Source organism: Orycteropus afer, unplaced genomic scaffold (assembly GCF_000298275.1).
Source record: "Orycteropus afer afer isolate SDZICR_OR568_19922 unplaced genomic scaffold, OryAfe1.0 scaffold00024, whole genome shotgun sequence".
Lineage (NCBI taxonomy): Eukaryota > Metazoa > Chordata > Mammalia > Tubulidentata > Orycteropodidae > Orycteropus > Orycteropus afer.
Window position 1 is genome coordinate 16,787,243 of NW_006921611.1, and position 13,442 is coordinate 16,800,684.

At 39.0% G+C, this 13,442-nt stretch overlaps 1 protein-coding gene across 1 annotated transcript in view; it reads left to right on the forward strand.

The window, feature by feature from the left end:
• The window catches only part of PSD3 (pleckstrin and Sec7 domain containing 3), a 576,478-nt gene that overhangs the window by 542,717 nt on the left and 20,319 nt on the right, over positions 1–13,442 (forward strand). The window contains exon 15 of the mRNA XM_007935046.2: positions 1,972–2,115. Coding sequence (XP_007933237.2) covers positions 1,972–2,115 — 144 coding nt within the window. The remainder of the gene's footprint in view (positions 1–1,971; positions 2,116–13,442) is intronic.

The following is a 13,442-nucleotide window of genomic DNA, read 5'->3' on the forward strand; positions in this document are numbered from 1 at the left end:
CCAGCCTTCTGGTTAGCAGTCAAATGCCTTAGGCAGTATGATACCAGAGCTCCTTGGGGTCTGTTAGCTCTTGAATTTCTCCAATATCCATACCTTGAAAAAAATCCCATATAAGTGGACCTGCACAATTCAAACCTGTGTCGAAGGGTCCACTGTACTTTGAAAGAAATAAAAACTACCAAAATAATCTATAGGCTCAGTAGGGAAAAAAAACAAAAATATGAATGAGAAGTTGTAAATAAAAATGTTTTTCACTGAGTTTCAGAATCATCAGCGTATAAATTATGAGTTTAGATATGTAGACCCATTCTAAAATCTCCAAATAGTTTTCATTTTTCCCCTATACTTTTCTGGGAGCTCTTTGGGATTTTTTGCTTTGATTAGTTGGCATATAAAACTAATCCTGCCATTGTTCATTCATTCCAGATGTTCCTTCCACCTGTTTTAATTTCATTTTTCAACTATGCTTTGTACTATGTACTTTGTACTGTGCTTTGTACATTCCTTGTTCATCTTCTATTTTGATGGTTTTAGACTTAAGGTTTCTTTTCCTTGTTTAACTTTTAAGACATGTGAGTTAAGTAAAAGTCCTTCAAATCTCAGATATTACTCATAATTTCTGGATATCTTTGGTTTTTAAATAAGGTGATGTTATATAATTTTAGTATCTATAGTCATTAATTTTCTGGTAGTCTTTTTAACTGTTCCCCTCATTCTACAATATAATTGTTATATTCTGAAATGATGTTGGTATATACAAAATTTATAGGTCATCTGGTTTAATCAGTTTTTCTCCATTTGTTTTCATCCATTTGTTTCTTATTGTACATGTAAAAATTATGGTCAATAAGACTATGGATAATTTACATGTGAAAATGGAATAGTTAATGGCCATACAATTTTAGGAATGTAAGAGAATTCTAATTTTGTTGTTTCAAGAAGGTTTTGAAAATGCTGCCAGAAAGTATGATTATCTATCTATTTAAGTAACATTGCTAAGGTAATAAAAATGGTATCCCTATAATGGAAATCCTTTGACGTAGGATCAACCACATTGCATTGTTGCATGGTGGTTAATGACCCTGCTCAGACAGTAATCACACAGTATACTTTAACTAAATCATTGGCAGTGGGTTTGGTTTTTTGTTTGGTACTTTAACTGAAGGAGCCCTGGTGGCACAGTGATTAAGTGCTCAGCTGCTAAACAAAAGGTCAGTGTTTCATTCCCACCAGTTGTTGTTAGGAGAAAGATTTGGCAGTCTGCTTCCATAAAGATTACAGCCCTGGAAACAGTCTGGGACAGTTCTACCTTGTCCTATAGGGTCCCTGTGAGTTGGAATTGACTTAATGGCAATGGGTTTGGCTTTGGTTTTTTGGCATATTTTAACCAAGAACTACTTTAGATCAGTAAAGTTGAAAGAAGTAAGAAACCTCTGCTACTTTGGAGCAAAAAAGCAGGAATAGGTTCATTTTTTTAAAAAAATACTATCTGATAGGTATCAGAGAAGAATTATTTCTTTGTAGCATTGCTTATCTCAAAAAGGGAAAATAAATAAATAGATTCTTCATTTGTTATGATGCCAGGAGGAAACTGACAGCATTGCTGGGTTCTCAAGCAAGGCGCTCTTAACTGTTCACCTGGTACCTTGTTTGTTGAGGTGCCCCTTACCAGGTCAGGTCTCAAGTTTGGTGACAATTATACCTGATAACAGTCTCTGAAAATATGTGGTATTACAGAAAGGGGAATGAGTAAGGAGGGTGGCCTTGGTTGCTATCCTGGGAAGGAATATGTGAACAATGGCATGAGAAAATTGATAAGATGTCACCACGTAGGCACAATGGGCTATTTTGATGAATTATAGTCATTCATCATAAGGGATTTTTTTTTTTAAATACTTTACTTTTTTTTTTTTTTTTTTTTTTTTATTGATTCCTTTTCTGGGCACTGAATGGCATAACAATTTCCTGCAGGAGGAACAATTGAAATCACATGAAAGCAAGCTGAAGCAGATCACCACTGAGCTGGCTGAGCATCGCTCATATCCCCCTGACAAGAAAGTCAAAGCCAAGGAGATTGATGAATACAAACTGAAAGACCATTATCTGGAGTTTGAGGTATGTTGAACTGAAATTTCATAAATGCCTAGAATTGATCTATGTTATTGCCCATTAAGCAGTTTTTATTGTGATATTTATTCATTCACTGTGGAGATTAACTGGCAAGCATGTCTTGGTCCTGGCCCTAACTTGGGGCTCCTAGCATGATCTCAGTCATGGTGGCCCATCATGTCCATGCTTCTACTGAAGTGCCAAACAAGCATCAAAGTATACCTGTCAGATTATGGACTTAGTAGCAAATACTCTGCCTGGTAGGAAGAGTGTATGCTTGCTTGTGTTTGGGGGGGAATAGAGGAGCATGCCAGGGTAGCTACCTGCTGTCTGTGTCTCTGTGCCCCCGCCTTCCAGGAGGAAATTAGCTACAGGGTGATATGAAGCATCAACCTTTTTCTTTTTTTCCTCATCTCCAAAAAAGGTTGTTAACATAACTGAAAACATTTTCTTGAATAATGACAGAGAGAAGGAATTTCTAAACTTGGAAAAATATCAGTGGCAATACCTCACAATCAATATTTGGAACTGAATGGACAGCTTTATTGCCAGTGTTTGTTTTATTGAAAGCAATGCATGTATCTGTACCATGTGAAGTCATGACTATTGCTTTGTCTGGGAATGAGTCTCTACTGCAATTAGGTATAAAATAATCTTCCATCATGATTGAAATGTGACCCAAATTACTGAGTAAAGAGCTGATAAAAATCCTCAGAGTTCTGTTTTTTATTATTATTATTCTTTTTTACATACTACAAGGAAACAATTAGTATTTTGGCTTTTGAAAATCCTACATGATACTTAGAATGGCAGTCCCCGAAGGCCCTTTCTTTGCATAATTGCAAGCACAGACCCTTTCTGGAGGGTGCATTCTTAGGGCAGACTGTGAAAACTTCAAACTCCACATGTTTATAATGGTTGGAGAACAAAGCCAACATCGTCCAGAGCATAGTAGTCATTGTACATGTCTCCTTCACACAGGTATGGTAGTCTAGTGAAAGCTTTGATAACAAAGCCAGCTTTTTCAAAACTTCTGACAGACTTCTATCCCTTGATTTCCATAATTTCTGGTGGTTTCTCCCATTTGCCACCTATAATTTCCACATAGGGATGAAAGGGCAGGACCTGGGCAAAGGTGAACCTGCTTCTAGTTGACAGCAAGATATTTCTGACATTTTTAAACAACGTGAGGGACTAATCACCGTGATCCAGCAAATTCAAGCAGCTGATGACATCATGCTGGAACCCTATGTTCTGTCATTCATTTGTATCAAGCATTCTGCATTTCTCTTTCTGAAGCTGCAATATAATAGTTTCAGATATCTCAGTGGCATAAATTTCTTCAAAATGAGGGCTCATGATTTTTGTGACCTCCCCATCTCGACCACCTAAATCAAGAAATCTATGGGTTTTCCAGTCTGGAAATTGATCTGGTAAAAACACTATTATTGATCCTCTTGCTTACAACCCCTTGGTAGATGTTCTAGACATAAACAACCTACAAACATATGACGCAAATGAATGATAGATAAATAGCCAGCCCAGTTTCTCAATGCTGTTGTTCAGAAAATCTCTGTTCCCTGATCAGGGTTAACTCTAAACAGAGACAGCCTGGAGTGATCCACATAATTTCTCTCTGTTACACACATATATCATGGGTGGATCTCCTTCCTGCCACCCACGGCCATCTCCAGCCCACTTGGCCACTACCGTGTTCATGTACAAGGAGCAAATGAACATGCTTCACAGCATCCACGTCATCTCCTCCAGCCACAGGGACACCAGGCTTAGGCACAGCCAGTCCATGAACAGTCTCACTGGGGGGCTGCAGCCACTTGCCCCAATCACTGCCGGTACCAGGGCTCAAGCCGTCGTGCTCTACTTGCCCATCCAGCCCCATAAGCATCAACGTTTTCCTGCACATTCTTACTTTTAGATAACAGTGATGCATTCTTACCACTCACTGTCCTTCAGAGACGGATTGATAAATTGTGGCTTATCCATACACTATAGCAAGTGTGGACACTTAAAAGGATGAGGAGAATCTGTATGTTCTGGCATAGAAAGGGAGAAAATTTAAAGGCAAGCTGAAAATTATATGTATGTGTGTATATGCCTTTAAATAAATAGAGAGAGAGAGAGAGAGAGAGAGTCCCAGTGTAGCATAAATAGTTAAGCACTCAACTATTAGGTGAAAAGTTGGTGGTTCAGATCCACTCTCAGAGGTGCCTCAGAAATGGGCCTGGTGATGTGCTTCCAAAAGGTCACATCTTTGGAAACCCCATGGAGCAGTTCTACACTGTACGCATGGGGTCACCATGAGTCAGAATTGACTTGATAGCAACTAACAATAACTTAAGTTACCTTGAGCTATGTTGTCTCCCAGTAGATACTGTCAGGATTATGCAGGATCCTCTGACTTTCCTCCTTCAATCATCACCTTAAGGCATTTAAGGTGTCATCTTATTTTCAAGTAGGCGGCAAGTAGGCCAAAGCTGGAAGAATTATTTGTTAATATTTTACATCATTTCTTTATCTGATGGGTATGTGGAATCCATACTTTGCCGTTCTTTCTCATCATAGTTCTAGTCAATTTTGCATGCCATTATTTCTCTCCTTTATTCCCATCTTACCATCTGTTTCCTCCTCAGGCTTCAAAACTGAGAATCATCTGAGACTACCTGTTCCTCAAGATCTAGTAACAGGCCAGATTCCAGCAATTGGCCTCTGTGGTGTGTCCCATGCCTGTCCCTTCTTTACTTCTGGCATTCCTTTTGCCATGTCTCTGCAGGGTCCTAATCATCTCATCTCTCTTCTGAACCTGTCAATTGACTCCTGATTGTCCCTCCTTTCTTCAAGCCAACCTATATAATTTTGCTAATTATTTTTATAAAGCTTAACCCAGGTTATGGGACTTCTCTGTTCAAAAGCTCCCCTTGGTTTTCCTCTGCCTTCCCCCGAACCCCTTCCATCTACCTTCAGATAAAAGTCCTAGTTCTTAATCTGAGAGGACTTGGCCTTCATCTATCTTTCCAACCAATCTCCCACAGCAGCCTCCATGTGCTTCAGTCATATTTCTACCAACTGTCCTCCCAAACACATCTTTCTTCTGTTCCAAATGCTCTTCCCCTCATCTTCATTTCTGAAAGTCCCATTCATATTTCAAAGTGCAGCTCAAATCCCTCCTGTGAAAGCCTGCTCTAAACCTACTGACTGGAATTAATCTATTCTAGCACTTGCCACGATGTACTTTATGTTAAAACTATTTCAATATGTCTTTGACTATACAGTAGATTGTACAACACCCTAAACGAGATTGTTAGCCCTTGGAGGGTAAAGTCTTCCTCAATCTCATTTCTAGCCTTTGCTCTACAACATGCTTGTTGAAGTGAATTAAAGATTTCTTGGAAACTTCAAAAAGTCTCTCTCTGAGTTATAGAATTTCTGCTATAAAATGTGACATTTGATCCAAAAGGTGATGCTTCCATTATAGATCCATGTACTAGCTTTAGTCATGGTCAAGTAGGCCTTGCAACATGGACAGATGACTATACCAAGATAAATCTTACTTTTGGGAAAGATAAAAGTTTGTTAGAGAAAGCTGTGCCTTACCAGCAAAAAACTTGAGAAATATATATTAGGGGGAAAAAAAAAAAAAAAAACTAGCTCATCTTTTTACAGGCTTGTTCATTTGGGGAAATGGGAGTTCTCGAAAAGCAATCATAATTCTTCACACTTTTGGAGTGGCTTTCATCCATAGGCCAGTTTGGTTTCACACATGCTAATTAAATTTCCCAACACCTTAGTCCCCTGCTTTCAGTCCTCAGCACCTTACTTTGAGCCCTTGACTCTGAAGGCTAAGAGCCTGTCTCCAGGAGGTGGGGGTGGCTGCAAGCCCCTGAAAGGGTTGCCACTGCTAGTGTTTCCTGCTTTTGAATGTACTGTGATGGTTCTTCTCCAACATTGTAACCCAGCAAGACCTAGAATTTTAATTTCCTGATGTGAACTTAGACCAAGTTTTTTGAATTACATCTTGCTTCCATCAAATTTTCACCTTAAGGAGCATGAAGATTGTATTCTAGGACCTTTAGCTCATTAAAATCAGCGTCATATGCTAATGTATCCAGCATGGTGTGGATTACTTGTCAAGCTGCATTAACTTGTTCTACCAGGAAGGTACATGTCATCTGAAAAGCTTTTTGAAAGAGTAATTTTTTTTTAAATGAATCATTGTTTTTCACTATCTTAAAATTGAGACTGTATATGTTGTAGAATCCACTTTGCTATTATTTCAGCCACCAAAATTTGCCGTGTGTGTGTGTGCGTGTGTGTGATCCTTAGGATCCTTTGCACAGAATTAAGTACTGTGCTTTATAAGCAGAATTCCCTAAGCAGACTACTTTATTCCCTGAACAGGGAGCTACTGACCATTTAGTATATTTTATTCACTGCACTATTCCCAGCTTGTAGAGCATTGACTGAACGCTCGATAAATATTTGTTGAATGAATGAGTAAATGAAAATTTACTATTGTGTATAGAAGATAACATTAGAGGAAGCCATTCTCCCAAAAAGTCAAATACTTTTTCACAGGGCCAGCAGCTCCCTTGAAAACGAATCTGATAGGCAGGTGAGAACAGACAGTAGTGTCTGAGTTCAGTGGGAGCCCTCTGACAGACAGTGACAGGCAGGAGGACTTTAATCCTCTCTGTGTCCTTGTCATCAAGGAAGAATCACAAGCATGAATTAGCCTTCTCATCTCTTCTTCTATTCAGCCATCATATAGAGGGCCTTCCTTTGGTTACAGAGCAGTTCTTATCATTTTCTCAAGTTTTGGTAAGGAAAAAGCCTTTAATTTGGCAGAATATTACACTGTTAGTAATAACACCAGGGGTGTTCCTAACTTTAGGCATTTCAGTTGTTTATATCCCAAGCTGCTTTGAGTACAAATAATTCTTCATGGTGGGCCAAACTCACAGTTCTCTCTATGCCTTAGCAATTCTGTAAACCCTGACTGACAATAAGTAGACATTTTAGTAAATAAGTAGCTTCAGGGTTGGGGGAAAGAAAAAAAAAAAAAAAACCTACAGAGAATAAGGAAGTATAAAAGAATCACTTTTATTTAAAGCAGCAAACTTCACTCAGAATCTGCTATAATTATCTGAACTAATGACTCTCTCTCCCTTTGCTGTTAATAATGCCAGGTGATTTGTTTTGTGTTTGATCTCCAAGCTGTGACTGTTAGTCTTTTAAATGATTTCACTTGGGCCCTGGAGAGAACAATCATGGGAGAAGGAAGGGCTGCTTATGCACAGGGAGATAGCTCAGGGTGCAGAAGAGTATGAAGGGATGGACACTGGGAGGAGGTAACTATGGGGAGGAAGTGGGAGGGGAGCTGCTGCATTGTAAATTTTGGTCAATGACATGAGACAAAGTATATGTGAACTGCTGTATGAAAAGTGAATTTACTCTGTAAATCTTCACCCAAATCCTAATAAAAAAAAAAAAAATGATTTCACTTGGAATCTTATCTTACTTTTGAAAGGGTTGTTGGGCATCACAAGACTACATTCAGAAGCTCAGCATCATTTCCCTATTTCATAAAAGAAACATCAGAAATGGCCTCACTTCCTTATAAATTGACTTGTTTCTACTTTATTCAATTCCCATTTTACTTGAATTGTTTTATATGATCCCATGCTTCTGGTACATCTGAAAATTTATCGCTGTCTGGGATAGATGGAGTTTTATATAGACATTTGTAGGGCTACAGCCACTTAAAGCACACCATGTGCTGGGAAACACTGGGCCCTTTAAGAAAAAGCCCCATTATAGGCACTTGCTTGATAGCACTGTGGTTGGCCCCAGTAACATTGGATTTCTATTTCCTTACCCTTAAAAACAACAGTGATTAGAAAGTGAAGATGCTCTTTTACTCGAACATATTTCTCATGCAGCATTTAAGGTGTGTGTTGGTATGAGCTAGACCTGACTAGGGAGAGGAAGAAGCCCAAATTTACAGAAAACAAGATGAGGCAGTGAGACATTGACAGAAGATGGATTACTGAGGATCAGGTTAATAGTGGTTCCTGAGGTCCACTGTGGAGCAGATTGGAAAACTAGCGAGCAGTCTAATACCTCTGAATTTTTTGTGGCCAGCAGACCTAATATCAACATGTTTTCTTCAACCAACTTTGTATTGTATTTGTTTTCATTGCATTTAGGAAACACAGCAGTCTACTTCCTACTAGTCCCTATAATATGACATTTGGAAGCTTTTCACATTTGTGTTACTGGCCTGGCCCCTAAAGATCACAATCCCTAATGTAGATACTGCAGCCAGTTATGTATGTTTTGCATATTACTTAGATCTTTGAGCAAGGGCTTTGGAATCAGCTATCTTGGTTTGAAGACATACTTTTAGGTATATGTGTTTTCCAGGTTTAAATACAACAAGAAAAAGAAAGTTCACTAGTATAATGGCTCAAACCAAGGACAAAGAATAAAGTCCCCTTGCCTTAATGGAGCAAGCTTTGATGACAAAGTGGTTAAAGTATTTGGCTGCTAACCAGAAGGTCAGTGAATCAAGCCATTCCACAGGAGAAAGATGCTTCTGTAAACATTTATAGCCTTGGAAACCCTATGGGACAGTTCTACTCTGTCCTTTAGAATTGACTAGATGGCAATGGGATTTGGGTTTAACTTAATGGCTTAACTTAAGCCAAGTCCTGAAATGTGACTTTGGAATAAGATATGCTTACAGCCTTATGAAAATTAGGGCCCATCCCCACCATATGGCTAGGAAATTAAATTTTAGAAACAGCAAATGCCCACTATAATAATCCATATACATTTCTGGGGGCAGAATATTTTAAATCTAAAAAATCTGGGACATTCTTGAGACATGATGCAACTTTATCTGCATTTCTAAGTTTTGATGGCATGTGAAATGGCATGATTCTTTTTGTACTTGGTTTATTTGAGCATAAGAGTACATTCCTTACTGTGTCATAGGGAAACTCCAAACAGCTCATACCTAGAAAGACATATAAACTTTGAGTTGTAAACCATCAGTTTCATTGTTGGATTGTTGTATAGTGGGTAGGCATGGAGTATACTATGATGACCTGGTGGCACAATGACTAAGACTTCTGACTGCTAACCAGAAGATTGGTGGTTCAAATCCACCAGCCACTCCCCAGAAGCAAGACTGGGCAATCTATTTCCTTAAAGATTTACCGCCTCGGAAACCCAGTGGGGGTCACTATGAGTCAAAATTGACTCAATGACAGGAGGTTTGAGTTTTGGTTTTTTTTTTTGGTATCTCACTCTAATTCCCTTAGAACTGATTGGCTGATCACATCATGGGGATGATTGCATCATTATATAGCTGACAAATCACATCACTACATAACTGTCAAACCACTAAGAATCATGGCCCAGCCAAGTCGACACATATTTTGGGGAGACACAATTCATTCCATGATACTCAGATTGCTCATTTTTTATTTGTCAACATGTTGTTGTTGTTGTTGTTATGTGCCGTCGAGTCGGCCCCGACTCATAGCGACCCCTCCTTGGGTTTCCGAGGCAGTATCACTACGGAAATAGGATTGCCCAACCTTCCTTCCGAGGAGTGGCTGGTGGGTTTGAACCACCAGCCTTCTGGTTAGCAGTCAAGTGCCTTAGCCACTATGCTACCAGCATTTGTCAACATAGAAAATCTAATTTTTACAATAGGGATGATATTATAAACCATTTTCTCTTCTTACAGGAGTAGTAGAGGGGGGGTGTATCTGAATACTATGCCAGCTGTCATGGAGCAAACCCACCTTCTGAAGCAAAATTATTTACCTCTTAAGTTAAAAGTGACCTTGATTATCTAACTTTAAAGATAGCAGATGTTTCCCTTTTTCCTTCAGTGAAAACAAGGGAGAAATTCACTTAATCTGTTTATAGAGGATTAGTAGCAAGAGACTCAGTCTTAGTAACTAAGTCAAACTAGAATCCAGTGTCCACTCCTTTTCAGAAGACAACACAAAGGATCTGGATCTGGGTCTGAAGAACCTGAGATGTTACAGGTTAATAGAATTCTTAGGAATAATTTCAGCATTTTTTTGCTTTTTAAATATGATGCTAAGTTCTATAATTACTAATGAAAAGCTGAAGTCCTAAGATTATCAGCTCTCTAGGCATTCAAGTCCAGTTAGTAATGTTGTTGTTGTTATGTGCCGTCGAGTCGGCCCCGACTCATAGCGACCCCTCCTTGGGTTTCCGAGGCAGTATCACTATGGAGCTCTGGTAGCATAATGGCTAAAGCACTTGACTGCTAACCAGAAGGCTGGCGGTTCAAACCCACCAGCCACTCCTCGGAAGGAAGGTTGGGCAATCCTACTTCCGTAGTGATACTGCCTCGGAAACCCAAGAAGGGGTCGCTATGAGTCGGGGCCGACTCGACGGCACATAACAACAACAACAACAACATCACTATGGAAGTAGGATTGCCCAACCTTCCTTCCGAGGAGTGGCTGGGGGGTTTGAACACCAGCCTTCTGGTTAGCAGTCAAGTGCCTTAGGCACTATGCTACCAGAGCTCCTAGTTAGTAATAGATACATATAATTTTTCCATTGTCATTTAGAATTGCATTTTGTGTTACATGTTGAAAGAGGACGAAGAAGCTCTGAATTTTAATCTGTAAATGATAGCATATGCTTTTATACAGAACAAAAGTCTAGCAACAGGATTCTTTGAATCACATTTTAAATTGATGATTAAAATGTAGCAGGGACATACCTGAGAAGACAGAAAAAACACCCGTCATGTGACATGAAATGGCTTCCTGTCCCTAGGTCCCACCATCATCAGTTAATTATCATATGCCTGAAATGCCTGCTCTGATGAAGGTCCTTCCTTTAGGTTAAGGAATTATCCATAGAAAAATGGCAGATAAGCTCAGAGAGATAAAATAGTAAAATAAGTAGTACTGGGAGTGAGGAGGCTATTATCATTGACTTGCTTAATGACACACAGTTGGTTATCCTCTCTGGGCTTCAGTTCCCTGGCTATAAAATCCTTTCAAACTCTCTATTTTTGAGTAGAGTGACACATTAACACCAACTAGTTTATTAGATTAGCTCACTTTTACAGAGATCTGAACGGTGTTGAACACAGAACAAGAACATTTTGGAGACTTCAGTGGATCTGTTCAACAGAAATACAATGGGAGCCACATATGTAACTTTAAATTTTCTGTCAGCTACATTTAAACAATTAAGAGAAATAAGTGATATTAATTGTAACACTTTTTTTATTTAACCAAAAAAAAAAAACCTCACTGCCATCAGGTTGATTCCAACTCATAGTGACCCCTCCTTGGGTTTCCAAGATGGTATCTCTGTGGAAGTAGATTGCCCCGTCTTCCTTCTGAGCAATGGCTGTGGGTTTGAACTGCCAGCCTTCTGGTTAGCAGTCAAATGCGTTAGGCACTATGCCATCAGAAACCAAACTAAAAATGGGAGCTCTGGTGACATAGTGCTTAAGGCATTTGACTGTTGACCAGAGAGCTAACAGTTCAAATCCACCAGCCACTCCTCGCCTAATTATTTAATTATTTGTTGTTATTATTTTATTTTTATTGTTTTTATTGTTATTGTTTTATTGGTTAATTATTCAGCCCCCCCAAAAAAAACCAAACTCACTGCCGTCAAGTCAGATCCAACTCATAGCAACCCCTCCTTGGGTTTCCAAGGCAGTATCACTACGGAAGTAGATTGCCCAACTTTCCTTCAAAGGAGTGGCTGGTGGGTTTGAACCGCCAGCCTTCTGGTTGGCAGTCAAATGCCTTAGGCACTACACCACCAGAGCTTCCATTTTTAACCCAGTACATCCAAAATATTACCATTTCAACATATAATCAAAATTTTAAAAAGCTATGAATAAAATAATTTGTATTCTTTTTTTCATACTAAGTGTGTATTTTACACCTTTTCAAGAACAACTCAGTTCAGACTTGCCATATTTCATGTGTTCCATTGTTGCATGTGGCTACTAATTGCTGTATTGGACAGTGCAGTCTGATTAAGAATCAGGCAAGGACTGGGTGGCCTGAGAACAGGGCTGGGAACAGGTTGTGTGCTTCAAGGTATGGATGGAACTGTTGTTCAGTTGTAGGGCTTTGATGGTTTACCGATGTTGTCTGTCCTGACTAATATTTGCCTATGCTATATACGACTTCTTTAATGTTTTGATTATTAGCACTGGGTGGAAGACACAATAAAGAGGAGATCCACTTAGTTTTAGTGATGCCTACTGGAGTCCTATGGTGTGCTTTTTAATACCAAAATGTTGTGAGATAGGAGCCAACTGTATATGTTTCTTTCAAGAAGAAAGTTCTCACCAAAAAACTGTGAATTGCTTCCTTCCCTGTTACCTTAGATCTTTTGGTAAATGACCCTTCTCTATCTGCAAGTTTGCTTTCCCAGGCTAATTCTGGAATCAAATAGAAGGAATTTTTATTATTTTTACTCAGAGTACTTCATCTGTCTACTACATTAGTTTCCTTCCTACTGTTTTCTCAAAACCCGTCTTTTGCTTAAGGACCCCATCTGAGATGCAGAGATTTTTTTCTGTCAGCAGAATATTGAAGTTCTCTATAAGCATGTGTATCTAGTCCAAAATTACTCAATAGACGTACAACAAAAATGTAAGCTGTTTCCAAAAATACTTCTTTTCTCTAGAAATATTACAAGAAAAAAAATCAGCAAGGCAAGAGTAGTTTTGCTGTAAGAGCTAGTACAACATGTATTATAAGGCTAGACATCAGTTTCACTCATGTCGTAGACTTTCTCTAGGAGCACTTGACACCATAGGTAATGGTATTCTCCTTGGGCCTAGTGTTCCAAATGAAGCAGAATTTCTGTAAAATAAAAATTGTATTCAGATTCAAAGAGTTACAAATCAAGGCACTCCAAAATGACATTTGAAAATGGCATTCCAAAGAGAGAATATAAGCACATGCCCTTTATACTCAGTTTTGCTGAACTCTGTACAGTTGGGGAAGAACACAGGGGTACGTTTGGTTGCTATTCAACATGCTCTGTAAGGCTCATTTATAAGACTGGTTTATTGCAAACCATAGCTGGTTCCTGTAGCAACCTGAGTGAGCCACCTCAGAATGTTGCAGAACAAGTTACTTTGGTCAAGAGCATGCATGGGTCATATACTCTAAAAAGTGGTGGCAGGGGCTTAGGACAAAATAGAGTCCGATTCAGACCTGTGTCAGCCATTTTAGTTATGTCATATACCTGTGTTTTAGAGCGCTCTTTCACACTAG